Source organism: Carassius gibelio, chromosome B18 (genome assembly GCF_023724105.1).
Source record: "Carassius gibelio isolate Cgi1373 ecotype wild population from Czech Republic chromosome B18, carGib1.2-hapl.c, whole genome shotgun sequence".
Taxonomy (NCBI): Eukaryota; Metazoa; Chordata; class Actinopteri; order Cypriniformes; family Cyprinidae; genus Carassius; species Carassius gibelio.
In genome coordinates this window covers 12,476,948-12,499,229 of record NC_068413.1, presented here as the reverse complement: position 1 = coordinate 12,499,229, position 22,282 = coordinate 12,476,948, and the positions used below count along the sequence as shown (strand labels likewise).

The window sequence follows — 22,282 nt, the reverse complement described above, 5'->3', positions numbered from 1 at the left end:
CATGTTGACATCACATGACCAGATGTGCCACGCCAGTGAGTTACTTAGAAGTACTTACGAAAAATAACCATGGTTTTATTATAGTAAAACTGTAGTAACCCATGTTTTTTTTGGCGTATTGACTGCCATTTGTAAAACCACAGATTTACTACAAATACCATGGTTAAACTATGGTTAATATAGCAAAACCATGGTTAATTTGTGGTTACCATGGTTTAACTACAGTAACCATGGTTTTTTGGTTTTATTTGTGGTAAAACCATGGTTAATTTTTTAGCCAGTCTTAAAGGCAAACAGGGTTTTGGTTTACACCCCCAAAATTTTTTCTTCCTGAAAACAACCCTATACTATGACCATAAAAGTATCATAAATATATGATGAAACTGTTCTTTTACTATCAAAATTGATTCTATAGGCCTAAATAGTCCACGTGCAAGCTATTTATAAACACTGTTTGCTTAATTGCATAAATGTAAATACTAAAAACCTGCCGTTTTAAAATAAATGAGGCCCGAATCATACACAATACACTTATGACCAAATTTGACAAAATCATGACAAAAACCACATACAAGGAAGCAATATCCCCCTGAGATAGAATAGATTTATTAGCAAGAGGTAATCAGGAAACATACAGTTTATTTAATTTTCTTTTCTTTTTTCTGCTCATTTCTTTTTTTCTTTTTTTTTTCCTTTTTTGTACAAAAACTGGAAATATTTCCCGAGCCGTGGAAATAAACTTAAGGGTTGAAAGATAATTCTCATACCACTGGGTATTGCTAACAGCAAAATGTTTGTCTGTATGTTTATATATCATTTATAAGAGTATGTGCACATAGATGTGTATACAGTATATATATATATATATATATATATATATATATATATATATATATATATATATATATATATTGTCCTTTTTAAAGTTTCTGGCTGATACAGTGTTGCATGCTTGCCACATGAGAGTTTAGTGTGTTTCCAGACTGTACATAGTAAAAATACATACAAATATTCACAGAATAAGCACTACATTACTATATTCCTGCTAAGAGAATGATTATAGACAGGATTACAGTATATGCAAAAACACTTTAAAGTCCTCTACCTCTAGATCATGGTTTCAAAATCACAAATCATATAGCACTGAGTGTGTAAGCATAGGATACAATGCTTTGAAGAGGTGTGCTTTAAACTAGTATGTTAAGAAATACATAGGGCTGCATGTACAAAATATACAGAATACTTTTCTGTGTGGCGAGTTGACAATGTTTTACAAAAAAACGTTTCTATGTTTGTTTTTTTTTTTTCTTGTTTTTTTTTTTTTTGTTAGGTAAGGATGCAGAACCCTACATCTTTATTCTAGGACTACAAAAATACCTTTTGTATGCTGCAAGCGGGGAGGTCATTCACTTTTGATCATACGCTTAAACGACAATGCATTTTACAAAGTGATATTCAGTCACGTTCCACAATCACTGGAACAGCAAGAAGGACATAGATTGTCTGTAAATGTACATTAGCTGGATAATCTGGTGTAGAAGGATATTGTTGAACCCAGAATAAATTTTTCCCAAAATGCTGTGAAATGTGGCTGTGAGAAATGGAAACATTGCATGGGTAAACAATCATGAAATGACCAGTTTCAAAAAATATAATGCAAATCTTGCTTCTTTTCATGAAGAAATAGTCTAATTTTTTGAGGTGAGGAAATCATAAAAAAAGAATATTTATTCAAAATAAACTTTGCATGCAAGAACAGATCAAATCCTTATTGGCCAATAGGAGACATAAGTATATATTTTTTTTAATGTAATATAATTACCAAGCTTTTCACTTTCTGCTTTATTAAGTCATGCAAAAATGTCATGGCAGTTTATTCATTTCCATCCAACTCTTTAAGAAATCTAGGGATGGATGTTAATTATCGCAACCAATAGTGATACAGTGACATGGAATATAACAGTATAATTGTTTCTAAATGCTTGGTTTTATACATTAATATATTGGCTTTCCACATTGCTACATGGTATGCATATACTGTAAATTAGTTACATGCATCTATTAAAATCTCAAAATCCTCCTGCCGGGTTTTCATATTTCATTAAAGTGATGTGGATGAGCCTAATCAATTAAAGAGACAACCACACCTTGATTGTATCCTGTTTTAAGTACTGTCAAAAGCATATTTTGTATTTGGAAAAATAATATGATTACCTAAAGAACAAAGGCTGAAATCAACATGTAAGTTTCTCAGTGAAAGATCTGAAACAATTAGGTAACATTTGGTTACGACTAAAAAACAATGAAACACATCCAGGAGTAATAATTATGTTACATAACAGAACACATGGATGTATACTTTAGAGAGCATGGTGTCTGTACATTGTGTTGACGACAGGCAGAGTCTCTCTCAGTTGGGCACTTTAGGCTCAATTCTAAGAGAAGCTTCATACAGGCCTTCTTCATCCATTACTGAGCTTCTGTCCAGTAAATATAGTGCTGCCTGAAAGACAAACAGGGTGTAAGTTTCATATTGGATATGGTTCTTCAATACAACCATGACTCAAATCTCAATTTGAGTTTCCTACATCCTAGATTCCAAAGCAATGCTACAGAAGAACAATTCTAGGTTCCACAAATAACCTCTCAGTGAACAGTTTTTGAAAAAAACACCTTTTTAAGTGTGATAAACATTGGTTTTGTTTTTTACTAGAAAATAACCTTTTTGTCCAATGGGAAGTTTTTCATGGAACCATCCATTCAAATCAAGAAAAAATGTAATTAAGATTTTAAGAGTTTAGAAAAGAGAGATTATTATCAAAATGCAACCAAGTTTAAATTTTACTTTCGAATACCTTTTAGTTTTGCATACATTTTTCAGTGAAGGTTAGTTTTGTGATTAAACTGTTTTGTAGAGCTATCATTATGTGTTTCTCCATTATGTTGGTCTTAAAGGTCTTTGTACTTTCCAAAAGTCTGTGTCATCTGTAGCAAACATTTTGATAGGAAAGGATGACAAATACAAAAAAATAAATAAAAATGGAAAAACATAAGAAAATTCTCAGTGTGCAAGGACCGAGTTTGAACTGAACTGTAATCTGAATATAATTATGTACAGAAGCAAACTTAGCAAACACAAACTTTACTAGTGCATGCTGATCATGAAACTCTATATTTTGTCAGTACAAACCAACATCAGTTCAATACCTTTGGCTGGTAATCAATCTTGTATGCCGTTTGCTGAAACTGCCTGATTTCTCGGATGATGTGGGAGATCTGTAAAATGAAGAAAATATGATAACAAAATTATATCTGTATCTCTTTCCGACACATACATCAAAGAAATACATCTAAAAGACCTACCATTCTCATTTTGGAAAAATTGACCAGATTGTCCTCTGTGTAGTTGGGCGTCCCCTCTTCAATAAAGGCCAAGTCAGTGAGGTACATTCCCAAATATGGCACACAGGGAGGGTCACAACTAGCAGAAATATTAGAAAAAAATGCAGTGTTAGCCATGCCAGTTTTTTAATACTGTAGCTGTATCATATTATCATAACTAAAATAAAATAACCCATTAGCTCAAATACAAAAGGCTGACTTAAATTACAGCAACAAGTACTGACTTGCTGCAGGCGATGAAAAAAAAGACTTACTTTTTTAAGGCCTCTCTGAGGTTCTTGAATCTCCCTTCAGATGAGACCAACTTCTGCAGCTTGTCAATGACTGTTTTAGTCTTTGATTTAAATGGAATGATAAAAGTGTGTTAAATGTTTTCAGCCTGTTTTCACTTGTCACATACTTTCAGATCTAAGAACATCAAATAACAGTTCAACAATATCGAATCAACAGGATTACACTGCACTGGGCCTGCTTTAACTCTTAAGTCTATTCATTTCATTTTGATGAGATATTTTTAGGCAGTTACCCACCTGTTTGGACACTTTGAGCCAGGTCTTCTTCAGACGGAAGATGGAGCTGCGGTTGAGGGATGAGGTGATTTCCAGCACGGCATTGTAGTTATGGAGACAGCGGCAGATATCGGCCACCGCCACCCACTTTTCTATCACTACTACCCGTACATTCACATCCTCACATTGCAGGATCTCTGTAGCAATCAGGTCACTGATCTTTAAAAGAGACAGAGGTATATCAACGTTGTATTTATTATGCTTTATTTGGAACAATGCAACAACAAATACACTGCAACAACTATGCACTTAACTAGGACCAGATGTTTTCACACTGAACACTTACATCATTAAAATGTTTTGTCGTTTTCATGATGTAAGGTGTCTTCTCATTTTTGTCGTTCTTCATCCATCCTTGACCAAAAAACTCCCTGTTTGTGACAATAAACACATTTGTAAGAAAAAAAGCACGCAGATCTTGACAAACTTACTGGGATGATGGCATGGTCATAAATAGGTTAAAATATCCTATTATAATACCACATTTCTTCACAAATCTTCAAGTATTAAGTTGATTTAAATTACACAATGTCATTAAACTTTTCTAGTAAAACGCATAGTTCACTCACAATGAAAAATGGTCTACTCCCCCTTTATATCATACATGTAAAAGTTGTATGCTGAATGCCATTAATAATATAATTTTCATTTTGGAGTGACCTATCAGTTTACGCTCAATTATATAAAGAATGAATAAAATGAAACATAATCACACTCACTCATATGGTATGACTTTGAAAACAAGGTGGTCCAGCAGGGTGAGCTGTTCTGCAATCTCCAGAGCTGAATGATTCTCGAAAGGCTCTGACTTTCCTCCTTCCGCCTGTGTAACAAAACATTTAGATAGATAAGATACTAAATAATGAATTTCAGCAAAGTTTACACACCTTAGTAAACAGTGAAATATACTATACACTATAATACAATTAGACACAGAAGAGGAATTCCCTTTACTTTGTGATGATATATAGGGTTTCCTTGAGAGCCCCAATCCACTTTGACTTTCAGTGAAAACCCCAATCAAGTTTGGCTCGTGGATTTTGCATTCCTGAGCCACTCCCCATGCATACAGGTATAAAAAGGTGACAGGTGCATTTACTCATCAGGTTTTACACTGAGGAGCCGAAAATGTATCTCTAAAACACTTTCAGAGGCTCCTGGGGCATATGGTATCTGCAGCCGCAGTCATGCCACTCAGATTGCTTCATATGAGATGGACATGGCATTATGGTAAACTTCCTGTGACCATAACAATGAAGTGTTGCTACCTATTCAGCCCCTAGACAGATATTGCTTTTCTACAGGCCGGGGTGCCCTTAGAACAAGTTTTCCGGCATGTCGTCGCATCAACGGATGCCTCCAGTATGAGTTGGGGCACTAAATGCCAGACATGTTCCTGTGGCTCAGTCGTAGAGCATTGTGTAAGCAGTGCAAAAGGTTGTGGGTTCGATTCTGACGGAACACATACACACACACACACAGAGAAAAATGTATAGCTATACCATCTCCTTTGGAGTCAGACGTGGCTCAAGTTGTTGTGAGCTGTCCACATTCCGCTATGTGACTATGCTATGTGACGGGTGAAGCAGAGGGCTTTACGGCTGAGACAGGTTCTGTAAATGTCCTGGAGGGAGTAGGGAGTCTCCAATGATCTTCTTAGCTGCTTTCACTATGCGTTGAAGGGTCTTCCAGCAGGATGCCTGGCAGGCACCATATCACACAGTGATGCAGCTATTCAGGATGCTCTTGATGGTGCCTCTGAAAAGGAGCACCTGATGGGGGCCGGGGCTCTGGCTCTTCTCAATTTGCGGAGGAAGTAGAGACGCTGCTGTGCTTACGTGGCTAGTGTTCCAGTGTTGTCGGTCCAGAAGAAGAGGAGCATGCTGAGTGTGCACTCTCCTGAAGTCAACAACAATCTGCTTCGCCTTCTCCACATTCAGAGAGAGATTGTTGTCACTGCCCCACCCAGCCAGGTGGCTCACCTCACTCCTGTAGTTTGTCTCTTCTCTGTTGCTAATGAGACCCACCACAGTTGTGTAATCCCCAATCTTAATAATGAGGTTAGAGTTCTGTGATGGTGTGCAGTAATGTGTCAACAGAGTGAAAAGGAGGGGGCTCAGCACATATCTTTGGGGCGCCCCAGTGTTCAGTGTGATAGTGCTGGATATGTTGCTGCCGACCCGTACAGCCTGAGGTCTACCAGTCATAAAGTCCAACAGCCAGTTGCACAGAAAAGTGTTGAGCCCCAGCTGGACCAGTTTGTGAATGAGCTGTTGAGGGATGATTGTGTTGAATGCTGAACTGAAATCTATGAGCAGCATTCTGACATATGAGTCTTTTTTTGTCCAGATGTGTGAGTGCTGAGTGGAGCATCATCGAATGGATCGATATACAAACTGGTAGGGGTACAGGGAGGGCAGACTTGATGTGGTGCATCACTATCCGTTCAAAGCACTTCATGAGAATAGGGGTAAGGGCACCTGGACTGTAGTCATTCAAACAGGATGGAGACGGCTTCTTCGGGACTGGAATGATGGTGGAAGCTTTGAAGCATGTGGGAACAACCTTCTGACTAAGCGAGATGCTGAAAATGTCTGTGAAGACATCAGTGAATTCCACTGCACGGTCTCTCAGTACACCCCCAGGAATGTTGTCAGGACCCAGAGCATTGCGTGCATTGATCCTTCTGAAGGATCTCCTCACGCTGTCTTGGGTCAGGGTCATCACCTGGTCGCCGGATGGAGTTGGAGTCTTCTGTGCAGTGGTGCTGTTTTGTGCCTCAAAGTGAGCAAAGAAGGTATTCAGTTGATTCAGCAGGGAGATATGGGGGGTCCGCGGTGGGGGCAGGTGGTCCGTAATGGTCTGTATCCCATGCCACAGCCTCTGAGTGTCTCTGCTGTCACTGAAACGATAGGCTATGCTCCTGGAGTACTGTCTCTTAGACTCTCTGATGCCACGGAATAGGTTGGCCCTAGCTGTCGTCAGGCCCACCTCATCTCCAGCTCTGAAGTCTGTAGACATCCCCTGTCATCCATGGCTTCTTGTTGGCCCGGACACTGATTGTCTTTGTGACAGTTACATCATCAATTCACTTGTTGATGTAGGCAGTGACAGTCTCAGAGTACTCTTGGAGGTCTGTGGTGTTATTTTATAGTAGGATTAGGGTTGTGTGGTAAATACGTGTTGTTTGTATGCAAAAACTGCGTATTATATGCATGTCAAACACATGCTTACCATATGCATGCCAATGTAAATTTTGAGTATCAATACCATGAGGTTTTGTTTTTATTTGCCGTACTATTTATACGAATTTTCATGAAACCAGACTCAACAAAACAGCCCCCCCCCCACAAAAAACAACAATAACAAACAAACAAAACAAATGTTTCTGGATCAAATCAGCATATTAGAATGATTTCTGAAAGATCATGTGACACTGAAGACCATAGTAATATCTCCTGAAAATTCAGCGTTGCCATTACACAATAAATAAAAAGAATATAAATTAATGTGTTAAAATAGAAAACAATTAATAAGTCACATGATTGCATTTTGAGAATATCAGTGAGGGAGGAAAGCAATAATGTCTTCTTTCAAAAAAAGTAATGATCTTACTGACCCCAAACTTGAAGTTCTGATCGTTTTATCACTGAAATGTTGAGTAATTTGGAGGATGACCCAGAATCTCCCCACTCACCATCTGTAGCACCTCCTCCAGACAGATCTGATTGTCACCAGGATCCTCCTGTGTCAATGTCCTGTCCAAAAAGAAAAAAAAAAAAAAAACACAAGCAAATCTGATTTAAATACATGAACAAGCGTTTATCAGATCACAGAAGTCTCAAATATTGCAGGACAGGATATGTGAGGATATGTGAGGACAGATTCTGTCAAGGGTGTAGACACATTTTGCTCACCTTATGATGTTGGCAGCGGCTTTCCTTTCTTGGGTAAGAAGTTCAGGGTCATGCATCACTTCTTCCAGGAAACTAATCACTTTCATTTTGAGCTCAGTGTTGGTTTCAAAGTCCTACAAACATGCACACAGTACACAGGTATGCATAATAAATGTTTATTTTAAGAACTGATCACTGAAAGGTTATTTGGGAATCCAAAAATGTATCTTTGATGGTGCTGCTAAAAAAAAAAAAAACTTTTATATTTGCTTCATCTCACCTGCGAATGTTTGGACACCCAGTGCCTGAGGACATTGAGAACTCTGTTAGTTGCTGCTCGACGAATCACAAACTCCTTATCTCCATTCCTCTGATCCGTGGGGAACCCTGACAACCAATCGAAATTCACATTAATCCGTCTTCTGCCAGGCAACAAATATCTGCAGCCTACGAGAGATTGAAACAGATTGCTGAATCCTACCTGTGCTTGCCAGAGACATGCGGCGGTACTTCTCCTTGGTTGGCGTGCCCTCATTGGCACCAGCAGTGGCAATGGCGAAGGCAGAAGCAGCAGACAAGGCGCTACGGTTGTTATCCAGCTCCCGACAGGACGACATCACCATGCCATTATTGTATGAGAACAGAGAGAATTCTGCCCAGAGAGAAATTATTATTAAATAATAATCTACAAACTAATTTTGAATCTGTATACTAAGATATTCAAGCTGAATTCATAATATAATATTACTGAAATGTAAAAAAAAAAAAACAAGTAATATCAATTTCTGTTTGTGACTGCAAAATAAATTAGCAACTTTATCAACACACTTTTTTCTAACAATTTCTAATGTGGCTTATTCAATAAAAGTCTAATAAAAAGCATATTGTAATATAACAATTTTCCTATGATTTTGCAATACAGTTGGACAATCAAAAATCTATATCTATATTATAAAGACGATTTTCAAGTACCAATTGTATATATTTTAAGAAATTAAATAAATTAAACTTAAAAAATTTGAAACTGTACACTAAGAGATCTGAGCTGAATTAAGAAAAATATTGTTGTATGTGAAACTTTAATAGAACAATATTAGAAATTGAAAAAAAAAAAACTCAACTGCCTGCACCCTCAAAATTAAAAGGTCCAAACAAAAATTCAGTAAATGTGAATTCACTGTGTTTCATAGTGCTCCCTCTTTAAGGGTACAGCAGGTGTGAAACAAGACAAGATGGACTCATGCAGAAATAATGGAGGCAGTGACATTATCTCCACAATGGATAAGCCTCCGATGATGACATATGAAAATGTCACAAGTATCTACTGCACCGAACGACTGTTAAACAAAAACGACAACCCAGATTGTCTGAGACTGCCAGCAAGACCAAAATAAGCACATATTTCCCTACTGTTCGTTTTGTACTTTCCACAGGCTAATGCATCATGTTATCATATGAAAAATGTATTTTTTGGAGCAATGATGATGCGGCAATGATTGCAGAGCATCAATGCATCCAGCAGGTGGCGTTACGAAACATAAAATTACAGACTGAGTCTTCATCAAAACAATAGGCAGGGCTCTGGTTCTCAAGATGGTTGAGACTAAAAATAGCTCATCATTTCAGATATATGTGTGTCAGATACACACTCAGAAAATAACAAAAGCAGCATTTTAAAGAAGCCAAGTTTTTTGTTGCATGCTTTCAGATAAGGTTTAGAAAAAAAATCATAAGGGTAACTGAAACATGCTTTATTCTTCTACAGCCTTCTAAAGCTTTATGGCAATACTGCATCACACATATGAAATAACAGGGTCATTGTTGACCTTTGAACCCCCATATAATTCAGTTTCGAAAGCAAGGAGACAGTACTGTTACAGTGCATCGACTGCACTCAAACAAACCCAGGAACCGGGGTTGCAGAGAGAATACATGCTAATGGTTGCTATGGCACAAGTTTTCCAAACACCTACACACGCCTCCTTTGGCATTTCCCTGAGCTTTTCTTTTTTTTTTTAACCTAGAGAATTAATGAGATTTTGCATGAATCGTGTCTTGCGAGGCTTCAATCTACGTCCTCAGGATCACTTCAGACGTTTACAGATACAGCGTGCATTTAAAAAAATGAACGACACGTGGGAACAAAAAACTCAACATTGTTTCAAAACTCAAAGTTTTTACATATAGCTAAATATTCAAACCTTTCAAATAATAATAATAAAAAACCGGAATGTTATAAGACTTTTGAATTAAACACTCAGTGAGTCTGCCATTTTGAGCCACTGATAAATGCAAAATTTGGCTGGTCTGAAGGGTGCAGGTGGCTTGTCAGCGTGAGATGCAGGTGCTCTGGTTTTCATGTCAGTGAACGATAACAACATGGCAGGGAAGTCTAGGACAGAGTGTCTTCTACCTGAGGAGTTTTTGCATTTGACGTTTTTGGGAGTGGTGGGTGATTTGGTGGGCGACACTTCAGTCTCTGCCTCATCACTCTGGATCTGATCGTTATCGATTTCCTCCCTCACTGAAACGTCTAGAGAAAATCCGTCATAGGCATTACAGTTATCCATAATGCATAACATATCAAACACATGAAACAACACAATTCCACCATGTTATGAGAGTTTGCACTCAACATTTAAAAAGTATTGGTATGATTAAAAAGGGTTTGTAGCCTTAAAGGGATACTCCACCCTAAAATGAACATTTTGTAATTAATCACATAACATTACCCCCATTTTGTTCCAAACCTGTTAAAGCTCTGTTTGTCTTTGGAACACAATTTAAGATATTTTGGATATTTTGGAGGCTTGAGACTGTCCCATAGACTGCCAAGTAAATAACAGTGTCAAGGTCCAGAAAAGGTATAAAAAGTTGTCAGAATACTCTATCTTTCACGGGAACACTTTCTGTAAGCGAAGAAAACAAAAATAATGACTTTATTCAATAATTTATTTGTCAAGGGGTCTCCTCTGTGTCACTCCGTATTCAAATAATCAGTAATATATATATATATATATATATATATATATATATATATATATATATATATATATACATACACTATTTATTAATAATATAACATATTTTGGTAACCCTATACCTAAAGCCTTTACATAGAATGCATTTTAAAGGATTATTAAAGGTTATAATGCATTATAATTATTCATAATGTACATTGTAATACGTCATATCTTGTTGTAAATAATTATAACCAAATTTAAAATAAGTGTTGTATTAACTGTGGTTACATATTCATGACATTGTGCAATGCATTGTAAGGCACATTACAAGACATGATTTTTTATAACTACTTTTATAACATTATACATAAAGGCTTTGAGTTTTACCAATTGAAATTTTGGTAAACTAACTTGCAGTATGACCTCACCCTGTTTGCACAGCGAAACCTCATCAGCCTTGTCCGTCTTGCCTTCACTCTCGTCAGGAATCTTGCTGGTGATGGGGCTGGACACATAGAGTTTGTTGATATCCAGTGTGGTCTTGCTGAAAGGGGACATTGAGGAGTACATGCTTGCATAGCCATTGGAGGAACAGCTAAGGGCAGCCAGGTCCAGAGCCTTCCCACCGGTGATGATGGGGATATTGAGGGACAGTTTGCGGCGGCGGTTGGGGGACGAGGTTTTGGTGATGGCCAGCGGGGGTGGGGAGGAGAACTTGCGGCTTGCACGGGGCGACTTCGGTGGCTCTCCGTAGAGGAGCTTATTGTTCTGGCTGCTCGCGAAAAACAGCTCCAGGGATCTATGTGTTGAAAAGGAGGATTGATTTAATTTGTGTAATTGAAGATTCATTTGTAATTCACTTTGCTAAAAGCGTCTGCTAAATGACTAAATGAAAATGATTTAATGACCATGTTGTCTTGAATTAAACCTCTTGAGGCTGTCAAATATGGACATGCATATATATATATATATATATATATATATATATATATATATATATATATATATATATATATATATAGGTGATGGTCATATAATTAGAACATCATCAAAAAGTTTATTTATTTCACTAATTCCATTCAAAAAGTGAAACTTGTATATTATATTCATTCATTACACACATATTGATATATTTCAAATGTTTATTTCTTTTAATCTTGATAATTATAACTGACAACTAAGGAAAATCCCAAATTCAGTATCTCAGAAAATTAGAATATAACTTAAGACCAATACAAAGAAAGGATTTTTAGAAATCTTGGCCAACTAAAAAAATATAAAAATGAAAAGTATGAGCATGTACAGCACTCAATACTTAGTTGGGGCTTCTTTTGACTCAATTACTGCAGCAATGTGGCATGCGTAGATTTTCTCAGGCGAGTTTGTTGGCAAATTAAGAACAGGGATAACATGGTCCTTAAACCAGGTACTGGTAGCTTTGGCACTGTGTGCAAGTGCCAAGTCCTGTTGGAAAATGTAATCTGCATCTCCATAAAGTTGGTCAGCAGCAGGAAGCATGAAGTGCTCTAAAACTTCCTGGTATAAGCTGCTTTCACCTTGGACCCCAGAAAACACAGTGGACCAACACCAGCAGATGACATGGCACCCCAAACCATCACTGACTGTGGAAACTTTACACTGGACCTCAAGCAACGTGGATTGTGTGCCTCTCCTCTCTTCCTTCAGACTCTGGGACCCTGATATCCAAAGAAAATGCAAAATTTCATCAGAGAACATAACTTTGGACCACTCAGCAGCAGTCCAGTCCTTTTTGAAGCGAGACACTTCTGATGCTGTCTGTTGTTCAAGAGTGGCTTGACACAAGGAATGCGACAGGTGTAACCCATGTCTTACATACGTCTGTGCGTAGTGGTTCTTGAAGCACTGACTCCAGCTGCAGTCCACTCTTTGTGAATCTCCCCCACAGTTTTGAATGGGTTTTGTTTCACAATTCCTCCAGGGTGCGGTTATCCCTATTGCTTGTACACTTTCTTTCTACCACATCTTTTCCTTCCCTTCGCCTCTCTATTAATGTGCTTGGACACAGATCTCTATGAACAGTCAGCCTCTTTTGTAATGACCTTTTGTGTCTTGCCCTCCTTGTGCAAGGTGTCAGTGGTCGTCTTTTGGACAACTATCAAGTCAGCAGTCTTCCCCATGATAGTGTAGCCTACAGAACTAGACTTAGAGACCATTTAAAGGCTTGGCAGGTGTTTTGAGTTAATTAGCTGTTAAGAGTGTGGCACCAGGTGTCTTCAATATTGAACCTTTTCACAATATTCTAATTATCTGAGATACTGAATTTGGGATTTTCCTTAGTTGTCAGTTATAAACATAAAAATTAAAAGAAATAAACATTTGTAATATATCAGTCTGTGTGTAATGAATGAATACAAGTTTCACTTTTTGAATGGAATTAGTGAAATAAATAAAATTTTTGATGATATTCTAACTATATGACCAGCACCAATGTAATACTTGTATTTGGCAAGGGTGCATTAAATTAATCAAATGTGACAACACCAAATTAGCTTTTTAGAATGATTTCTGAAGGATCATGTGACACTGTAGACTACAGCTGCTGAGAATTCAGCTTTGCCATCACAGCAAATCATTACATTTTAACAAATTCAAATAAAAAAGTTTTTTTTTAAATGTAATAATTGTTCACATTATTACTTTTTATCAAATAAATGCAACCTGACTGAGCTTAAGATACTTGTAAGCGAGCATAAGAGAACCCAAACTTTTGAATGGCACTGCAAATTCTTTTCAATGTTTTTCAAAACTTTTTGTCATTCCAGCTTAATATCTAGACACCAAGATAAGGAAGCCATTCAAATGATTTCGCTGAAATAAAATAATAAAATACAAATAAAAAAAAATCACAAAAAAGTAAAATATTTTTGAAGAAAATCGGTGCATCACTAGCCTACAAAAAGAAAACCGTTACATCTTTGCCTCTCATTGCAGCTCATGATTTAGCCCATAATTGCTTCCCAATGCTGTGCGGTGTGTTCAGGGTATATGCGCTGACAGAGAGAAGCATCTCTGCGGAGCATAAACAGCCTACTCTTCACATCTCTCTATAAGACTGGAGAGCCTTGCAGAGAAGCTTTCCCACACATCGAGCCACCCCTACACGTCATGCCTGCACAGAAATAGCCCCTCTTATGACAGTCTGGGTCACCGTTGGAGCTGAGGCAGGGCAGCTGAGCGGGGGTGGTCTGGGGAGGCATCACCGCCGTGCAGTCTGCCCAGGGGAGAGTGGGTGCTACAGGCTGTGGGTGTGTAGGAGGTCCCCGGTTCTTACCGATTTGTCTGGATCTCCGTCTCCAGAGCCAACCGGAGGAGGAGACGCAGAAAGCAAGACATGCGAGAGAGAGAGAGAGAGTGAGAGAGGCTGCTCTGGCTGCAATACGTGCACACTAAATATTTCATCTCGCAGATGCGGCACGGGCGGAGGGTGGGGTCCTGCAGTAGAGTGGCCGGTTGCTAAGGTGATGGCGACAGAGCCCCGCTGAGATGCTTCAGTCAGGCAGGCACGCAGGCGATGAAGCAGGGCCCAATTACTGCTGTTTCCAGCAGAACACACACATACATAGAGCAGGGTGACACGCATTAGTGTGACCTCTCGCAAGCCTTTAGCAACTCCAGCACATCTCACTCCCTTCCCCTTTGGCTTTCTCTCTTTTTCGCTCTCTTTTCTCTCCTTTTATCCCGTACGCACGCAGACGCTCGCTTGTTCTCACTATAGGGTGACAAACACTGGTGTGACCTCTCTCCTATCACACTGAATCGCTTTTTTCTGCTTATTCTCTCTCACACGAGAACACAACTCTAGCAAAGCAAAGACCTGCTGCTAATGAAGAGCTGCTTGTGCATTTCTAAATGTGTGCCAAGAAACAAGTCCATCAAACGGCATAAAAAAAGCTGAGAATTAGAGATGGATCATGATAGGTCCTCCAACAGCCAACTAAACAGGGGTGCATTTCTCAAAAGCATAGTTGTTAACCTGTTAGCAACTTAGTTGGTTGGCAATGGGAAATTGTATTGTAACCAACAAAGTTGCTAAGTTAGTTAGCAACTATGATTTTGGGAAATACACCCCAGGTTGACTATATATATTTACAATAGATTCAAAAGTTTGGGTTTAAGGGGATTTTTCTTTTTTTCTGGAAATTAATAATTAATTCAATTAAATTTATCAAGAGTGACAGTAAATACTTTAATTTTTTTTAAACTATCTATTCAGCAAAGAATCTTGATTAAATGTATCATTGTTTCTGCAAAAATATTGAGCAGCGCAACTGTTATCAGTTGTGATATATAAAAAAAGTATTCTTGAGCAGCAAATCAGCATATTGGAATTATTTCTGAATGATGATGGGACACTAAAGACAGTAAAAATTACAGCTGCTGAAAATACAGTTTTGCCATCACAGGAATATACTGGATTTTAAAATGTATTATAAGAAAACTATAAATTGTAAATAAATGTTAATAAATACACACGTTTTTTAAAGAAGTATCTTTTGCTCATCAAGGCTGCATTTATTTGATCAAACATAGAGAAAAAACTGTAATATTGTGAAATATTATCACAAAGTTAAAATAACAGTTTTCTACTGTATTACACTTTTATACAATTTGTTCCTGTTATCTAAAGCTGAATTTTCATCAGTCATTACTCCAGTCTTCAGTGTCACATGATTCTTCAGAAATCATTTTGATTTATTATCAATATGCTGATATATTACCAATGTTGAAAACAGTTGTGCTGCTTATATACATATATATATATATATATATATATATATATATATATATATATATATATATATATATATATATATATATATATATATTTTTTTTTTTTTTTGTTGTTTTTTTGGATCCTGACTTTTGAACGGCAGTGTATTTTTTATATATATATATATACTATTTCAAAACAGAGCAACTTTAAGAAGTTAAGAAGTCATACTTTTAAAACCTGCATTTTCATTCTTGCTCTCTTCAGCTGTTTTTGAGCAGAAAAATGTCATAAATATTAGCTAAACATAATCCAAAATCAGCCTTGTCATGATTTCTTAAAGACTGTTTAATCAACTACCAAACGCCATGCTGCTTTAGTCAGTCGGCTTTATTCTACCATTATTAGAAGTATCAAGTACTTATAATATAATACTTATAGTAAACTCATCTTAATCAGTATTTCACACTGCAGACTGTGCAGAATAAAACACTGTTGCTACACACTCTGCTATGCACACAAGAGCCGTCATCTCAATGCATCCCATGTGATCTCATCTTCTGTATGCCAAAAAAACATCTGTGTGGCTCACCGGGCTGGTATGGCGCTGATAGGCCTCTTGTATATGGTGATGAGTTTGTCAAGGACTACGTCTGCGCTGGTGAACACGCGGTAGGAGTGCAGGAAGGTGTTGAGGAAGTCGATGGAGAGGAAGCGCAGGTCGGTCAACCTCTCCAGCAGGCGTTCCACGCTGGCGTAGCGGATCTGCAACACCTTGCAGGAGTTCATCATCTTACTGAAGCGGATATCCACGTCATCACAGTACAAACTGGCATCAGACCTAAACATGTGACAGATTTTTAGACATGATTTGCACCTTAACAAAAGCATTAGTGACTTCCAGTGTCAGAAGAAGTGCTTACTTGATCATCTGGGGCACAGTGACCTTAGAATTCTCCTCAAAAGCGTTCATCATCAGCCCATTACAACGAATATTATCTATGCACTGTAGTAAAGAGAGAAAGATAGGGGAAAAAAATAGCGTGAGAACAGTATTTGAACTACAGGGCGCAAGTAAAAGGCAAAGGTCTTGCCCAGGGCTGCGTGAATCACTCAGTGTTATCTGATGCTAGCAGACGTGCCTGGCTGATGTCACTGGTCCAGGCTGACTTCTCTTGCCGTGAGGAGGCCACCAGGATGATGGTGAAGGACTGGCTGTCTTTGGGCTCCACCACAATCTTAAAATCCAGGTGCTCCATATCCTGACCACTCTTGTCTGACTTGGCTGAAGAGTAAAAAAGAAAACGTAGTGATCCTCTGGAATAAATCTAGCGGAGGTCTGTTGTGATTAGATTTGTGGTTGGATCTACTTCCATAACATGTCAATATCAGTGCGGGTAAGTACATAGGACTCTTATCAGAGTCAAAATGTGAGCCGCCTTCTGCTATTGCAGATATTTTAGGATATGTTTAAGATTAAATCAAGAGTTTTGATACGTACACTCGTCATCTGTGCCCTCTGGTTCCTCTATCAGTGTGCAGTCAATGAGCGACACCACTCCATTCTGCCATCGGGAGACAAGCAACGGTCAGACATGCTCTGAGAATCTATCAAATAATCAATAGCAGGTGACTAAAACAGTGATTAAATCGACGATCTCCTTGTTGAATTTCCCAACAGACCAAGAGCAATAGTGGCTTATTGAATGTGGTAATATTGCAGTCGGCTGAAAGTGGCGATCACCCTTTTCTGGGCACAACATAACATTTCACCGGTTTAACAAGGAACCTGATACATTAAAAAATCATCCTCCGAGAAATTAAGGAATGATGTAATTGAAAAAAACAAGCAAACAAACAAAAAATAAATAAACAGCTGTTTTTTTCTGAAATATAAGTCTCAATAAATATAGTGTTCCTGTAGCTCAAGTGGTAGAGCATTGTGTTAGCAAGCAAAGATATGTACACATGATAAGTACAAATTGATAGCCTGAATGCACTGTAAGTCGCTTTGGATAAAAGCGTCTGCCAAATGCATAAATTTAATTTAATTTAAATGTAATAAATAGTTGAAGGCAGGTTTCAAGTGTTTTATATATATATATATATATATATATATATATATATATATATATATATATATATATATATATATATATATATATATATATATATATATATATATATATATATTATAATGGATAAGTCTGCTGTGAGAGCATATTTTTTATATGATACCTTAAAGAAATGCACTACATGGTGTATAGATAAATTAAAAGAAAAAAGTAAAAAGTATTATGAAAAAGTTAAGAGAATACCAATTATTAAAATAATATGCTGATCAAAACATGATTATTATTAGTGTTGTTGTTATTTAATTTATTTATTAATTAGATAATTCTATTATATTATATTCTATTATTTCCAATAAGCAGTGCACATTATTTATTATTATCATTATTATCATTGTTGTCTATTCATTTCAGTTTATATTTATTTTTATTATATTTCCATGTGGGAAAGTGAATTAAAAATCATATCATAAATTCATATAAAAGTTACTTAATCTCAAAACTACTTTAAAAAAGGTAATGATTTGTTGGCCATTCATTAAAAACAATTATTACTACAAATTAATTTAATGGCAATGTCTATTTTCACAAGTTCATTAAAAAGCTAACAAATCTATGAAAAGTTCCTTCATCTCCTAAGAATGAATGAAAACAAAAATAAAATGAAAAAGAAGTGCTGAAACAGCTTTAAAAATGTCCTTCCATATATATCTTCTTCATACCACCCCAGCCAAGTATGTACTTTTTTTTCAAGACTGTGTAGTGTAGTGCGTGAAGCTTCACCTTGGTGAGGTGTAGTTTTCCTCCCGAGCCTCTAGTGCAGATGATCAGATGTTTGGAGAAGAGGAAACACTGCCTCTCTCCCTCCTTCTTCAGAGACAGAGAGCCCAGTCGGCCGCGGGTGATCTTGCCCTTCTCACTCATGGGCACTTGTATCAGAGATCCTAAAAAACATGCATGGAGGCAACGGATGCATTATCCCTGCAGGTAAAACTGGGAAACGCAGAGCAGACAAATACTGTGCCAGCACATGGGGAAATACTGGATTGACATATGTTCTTATCAGACTCTTATCAGTTTCCTTGTGTCTTCGTGTCCCGCAGCGCATCAGAGACATTTCCGATCTCAGGCTCAACACCAGGTTTGACTGGTAAAAATGTGATTACACTTGGAAATGAAAGAGTTGGTCTGGTCTTTGAACACACTGTGCTCTACAGAGACTAGCAGGATTAGGGTGCCCAATCCTTTGAGTTAACACTCTGCTTTGTGCTGGCAGGGAAAAGAGGGCAGCCCAGAAAAGCCTTGGAGTGGGAAGGGGAGAAGAAGGAGGTGGGGGACTTGACAATAAGAGGAGACAAGAGTGACAGTTTGCAGAAAAGAACAGAAGGAAAGGAGAATCCAAATGTCTTCTTATCAGGGATCTGTGGCTCCTTTCAGCAGAGCACTCAGGAGGATTTGTTTCTGTGTGCGTGTGTGTGTGTGATGGGAGTTCACCTTGTCTGACAAAGGTCTGGCTGGTGTCTAGGAGAATCTCACAGCCCTCCACAATCATCCGCTCGATAGCAAGGTTCTTCCTAATGTTCTCCGTCTCGCTAACCTCATCATGCATGATTCTGTGGAGGTACATAATTTTAGCACTCACAGATGTTATTTTTACTATATTACTCTTAACAGAAAAAACTTAATGGAAAATAAATTAACTGAAATACTGAACAAAATTGAAAACTTTTTTTAGTTTTCAATTGATTTCCTTTGATGATCTGGTTTCAGGAATGAATTACAGCTTCATTCAGCTTTTTTTATGAATATGGCCCCATAACCTGTGAGTAGTGAAAAATGATGTAGCAATGTTGATACATGGTCATGGATGGGTGTGCTGGAGACACATTTTGATGTACCTGGAAAGCTCTTCCAGCTTTGACTTGGCGTAATCCAAGCTGTTTCTCTCCACATGCTCATGCGGAGTATGTGCTAACAGCTCATGCAGGGTCAGTATGTAACGAGGAATCTGCCAGACAAGAAGCACATGTCATAATGTTAGACAGGAGGGTAGTTTACCATTTTTTTTTTCTGCAACAAACAACTCATCATATCCACACTTAGTCATGTACATGCATGGAAATCCAAACACAACTTTTCTAACAGTGTGCACTGTATTCTTGTAGAGGAAGCTAAGAGGGGAGCGCTATCACTCATCAGCACATTTATTACCAACGCTGCAAAGCCCAGAGTAGACCTTGCTAGACTAGATCCAATGGAAACTGCTTACTCTACAAGAAAAAAACCATTATGGACCAGAATACGCTACAAAATCCTACTTTAAAAGACTAAAAAAGAACACGAGGACCTGCCATGTGCTACTAGCCAGCTTGTGATTCATAGCATGGTAATGAATGGAAGATTATGGTCACCTGGAACATGGGGTAAGTGAGGAACGTCTCCAGTGTGCGCTCCTCACAGTCAGGCTTGGCTTCATACTGTTTAAGCAGCTTGTCGAAGTCGCGGTTCTGCTTGCAGTGGGCCAAGATCTGCAAACTGTACTGGTGGTTACGTACAAACTCCTGGTAGATGTTCAGCATGGGCAACAGGATATCAAATAGGTCAGCTGAAGGACAGGAAGGAAGATCAGAGTCAGTGAGAATGGGCCTCAGATCTGTGGCAACTTTTGAAAAAAAGCTAACTTGCAATTTGAGGAGTCTACAGAATGTTCTTTGCTGTTGGTTGCCAAATGCTCTGGCAGTGCACTCACCCAAGACTAATGTTGGCCAGCTTGCTATTCGAGCTTTCAACCCTTGGTAGAATATCTGATGCAGAAACATTATGGTTTCGCTGCAGAAACAAACAGCATGTGTAAACAACAACAACGCAATTATTCCTGTAAATTATTAACGTTTTTTTGCAATGTTTTACTCTATGCTCACAAGTAAAAACAGTTATACTGTGGAATATTATTAGAACTTAAAATACCTATTTTCTATTTTGATATATTTTTTAATTAGTCCAGTCTTCAGTGTCACATGACCAGTGTTGGTGAATAACTAGTTACATGTTACAGAATTACAGAATTTAATTACAAAATAAATGTAACTGTAATCTGTGAAAACAAGTGTAATTACATTACAGTTACTTATGAAAATTTTAAATATTACAAAGGGGGTGACATCTGAATATTTTCACACACATCATACTGAATAAATTTGAGACTTCTTTCCAAAATTGCATTGACTGCTTTAAAATATGAGAAATCAATGTTTCAAAGGTTTAGGACACATTCTAATATTGTTTTATTTCCAGTTTAGTTTTATGCATATGTGTGTAAATGATGAAGTATTTCGTAAGTCTGACAATAATCAGTGTTGAGTCATACTGTAAGGTTAACACTGCCTTCTTTAAATGTTTAAAAATGATTAACAGTTGAAAACTTTCCTTAGAAATTAGAAAAGTAATCAAAAAATAATCAAATGTAATCAGTTACATTACTTGAATGAAGTAACTGAAATTTTTATTCTACGTATTACATTTTAAATAGGGTAACTTGTAAAATGTAACATTTTCCATTTTTTTTACATTTCCAAAGTAACCTTTCCAACACTGAACACGATCCTTCAGGAATCATTCTAATATGCTAAATTAGAATTTTTAGGATTTACAAATCCGATTCCAAAAAAGTTGGGAAACTGTACAAATTGTGAGTAAAAAAAAGGAATGAAATAACTTACAAATCTCATAAACGTATATTTTATTCACAATAGAATATAGATAACATATCAAATGTTGAAAGTGAGACAGTTTGAAATGCCATGCCAAATATTGGCTCATTTTGTATTTCATGAGAGCTACACATTCCAAAAAAGCTGTGACAGGTAGCAATAAGAGGCCGGAAAAGTTAAATGTACATATAAGGAACAGTTGGAGGACCAATTTGCAACTTATTAGGTCAATTGGCAACATGATTGGGTATAAAAAGAGCCTTTCAGAGTGGCAGTGTCTCTCAGAAGTCAAGATGGGCAGAGGATCACCAATTCCCCCAATGCCGTGGCGAAAAATAGTGGAGCAATATCAGAAAGGAGTTTCTCAGAGAACAATTGCAAAGAGTTTGAAGTTATCATCATCTACAGTGCATAATATCATCCAAATATTCAGAGAATCTGGTGTGCGTAAGGGTCAAGGCCGGGAAACCATACTGGATGCCCATGATCTTTGGGCCCTTAGATGGCACTATATCACATAAAGGAATGCTACTGTAATGGAAATCACAACATGGGCTCAGGAATGCTTCCAGAAAACATTTTCGGTGAACACAATCCACCATGCCAATCAAAATATCAAAATATGCTCCCATCCAGACGCTGTCTCTTTCATGGAAGACCTCGCATTTTCCAACATGACAATGCCAGAGCACATACTGCATCAATTACAACATCATGGCTGCGTCGAAAAAGGATCCAGGTACTGAAATGACCAGCCTGCAGTCCAGGACTTACACCAATAGAAAAAATTTGCCGCATCATAAAGAGGAAGATGCAACAAAGAAGACCTAAGACAGTTGAGCAACTAGAAGCCTGTATTAGACAAGAATGGGACAACATTCCTATTCCTAAACTTGAGCAACTTTTCTCCTCAGTCC

General features: G+C 37.6%; 1 protein-coding gene across 1 annotated transcript in view; it reads right to left on the bottom strand.

Annotated features, from left to right (window-relative positions):
* Positions 1–1,291: 1,291 nt before the first annotated feature.
* LOC127977647 (ras-specific guanine nucleotide-releasing factor 1) overlaps positions 1,292–22,282 on the bottom strand; it is a 40,055-nt gene continuing 19,064 nt past the window's right edge. Inside the window, exons 6-27 of the mRNA XM_052582634.1 lie at positions 20,405–20,484; positions 20,067–20,260; positions 19,554–19,663; positions 19,150–19,268; positions 18,439–18,599; positions 17,085–17,148; positions 16,726–16,868; positions 16,507–16,589; positions 16,176–16,424; positions 11,259–11,629; positions 10,281–10,400; positions 8,349–8,519; positions 8,148–8,254; positions 7,889–8,001; positions 7,669–7,729; positions 4,691–4,794; positions 4,258–4,342; positions 3,933–4,130; positions 3,657–3,736; positions 3,364–3,481; positions 3,208–3,276; positions 1,292–2,503 (exon numbers count right to left, since the gene is read on the bottom strand). Of these exons, the coding sequence (XP_052438594.1) occupies positions 2,411–2,503; positions 3,208–3,276; positions 3,364–3,481; positions 3,657–3,736; positions 3,933–4,130; positions 4,258–4,342; positions 4,691–4,794; positions 7,669–7,729; positions 7,889–8,001; positions 8,148–8,254; positions 8,349–8,519; positions 10,281–10,400; positions 11,259–11,629; positions 16,176–16,424; positions 16,507–16,589; positions 16,726–16,868; positions 17,085–17,148; positions 18,439–18,599; positions 19,150–19,268; positions 19,554–19,663; positions 20,067–20,260; positions 20,405–20,484 (2,893 nt within the window). The 3' untranslated portion in view covers positions 1,292–2,410. The remainder of the gene's footprint in view (positions 2,504–3,207; positions 3,277–3,363; positions 3,482–3,656; positions 3,737–3,932; positions 4,131–4,257; positions 4,343–4,690; positions 4,795–7,668; positions 7,730–7,888; positions 8,002–8,147; positions 8,255–8,348; positions 8,520–10,280; positions 10,401–11,258; positions 11,630–16,175; positions 16,425–16,506; positions 16,590–16,725; positions 16,869–17,084; positions 17,149–18,438; positions 18,600–19,149; positions 19,269–19,553; positions 19,664–20,066; positions 20,261–20,404; positions 20,485–22,282) is intronic.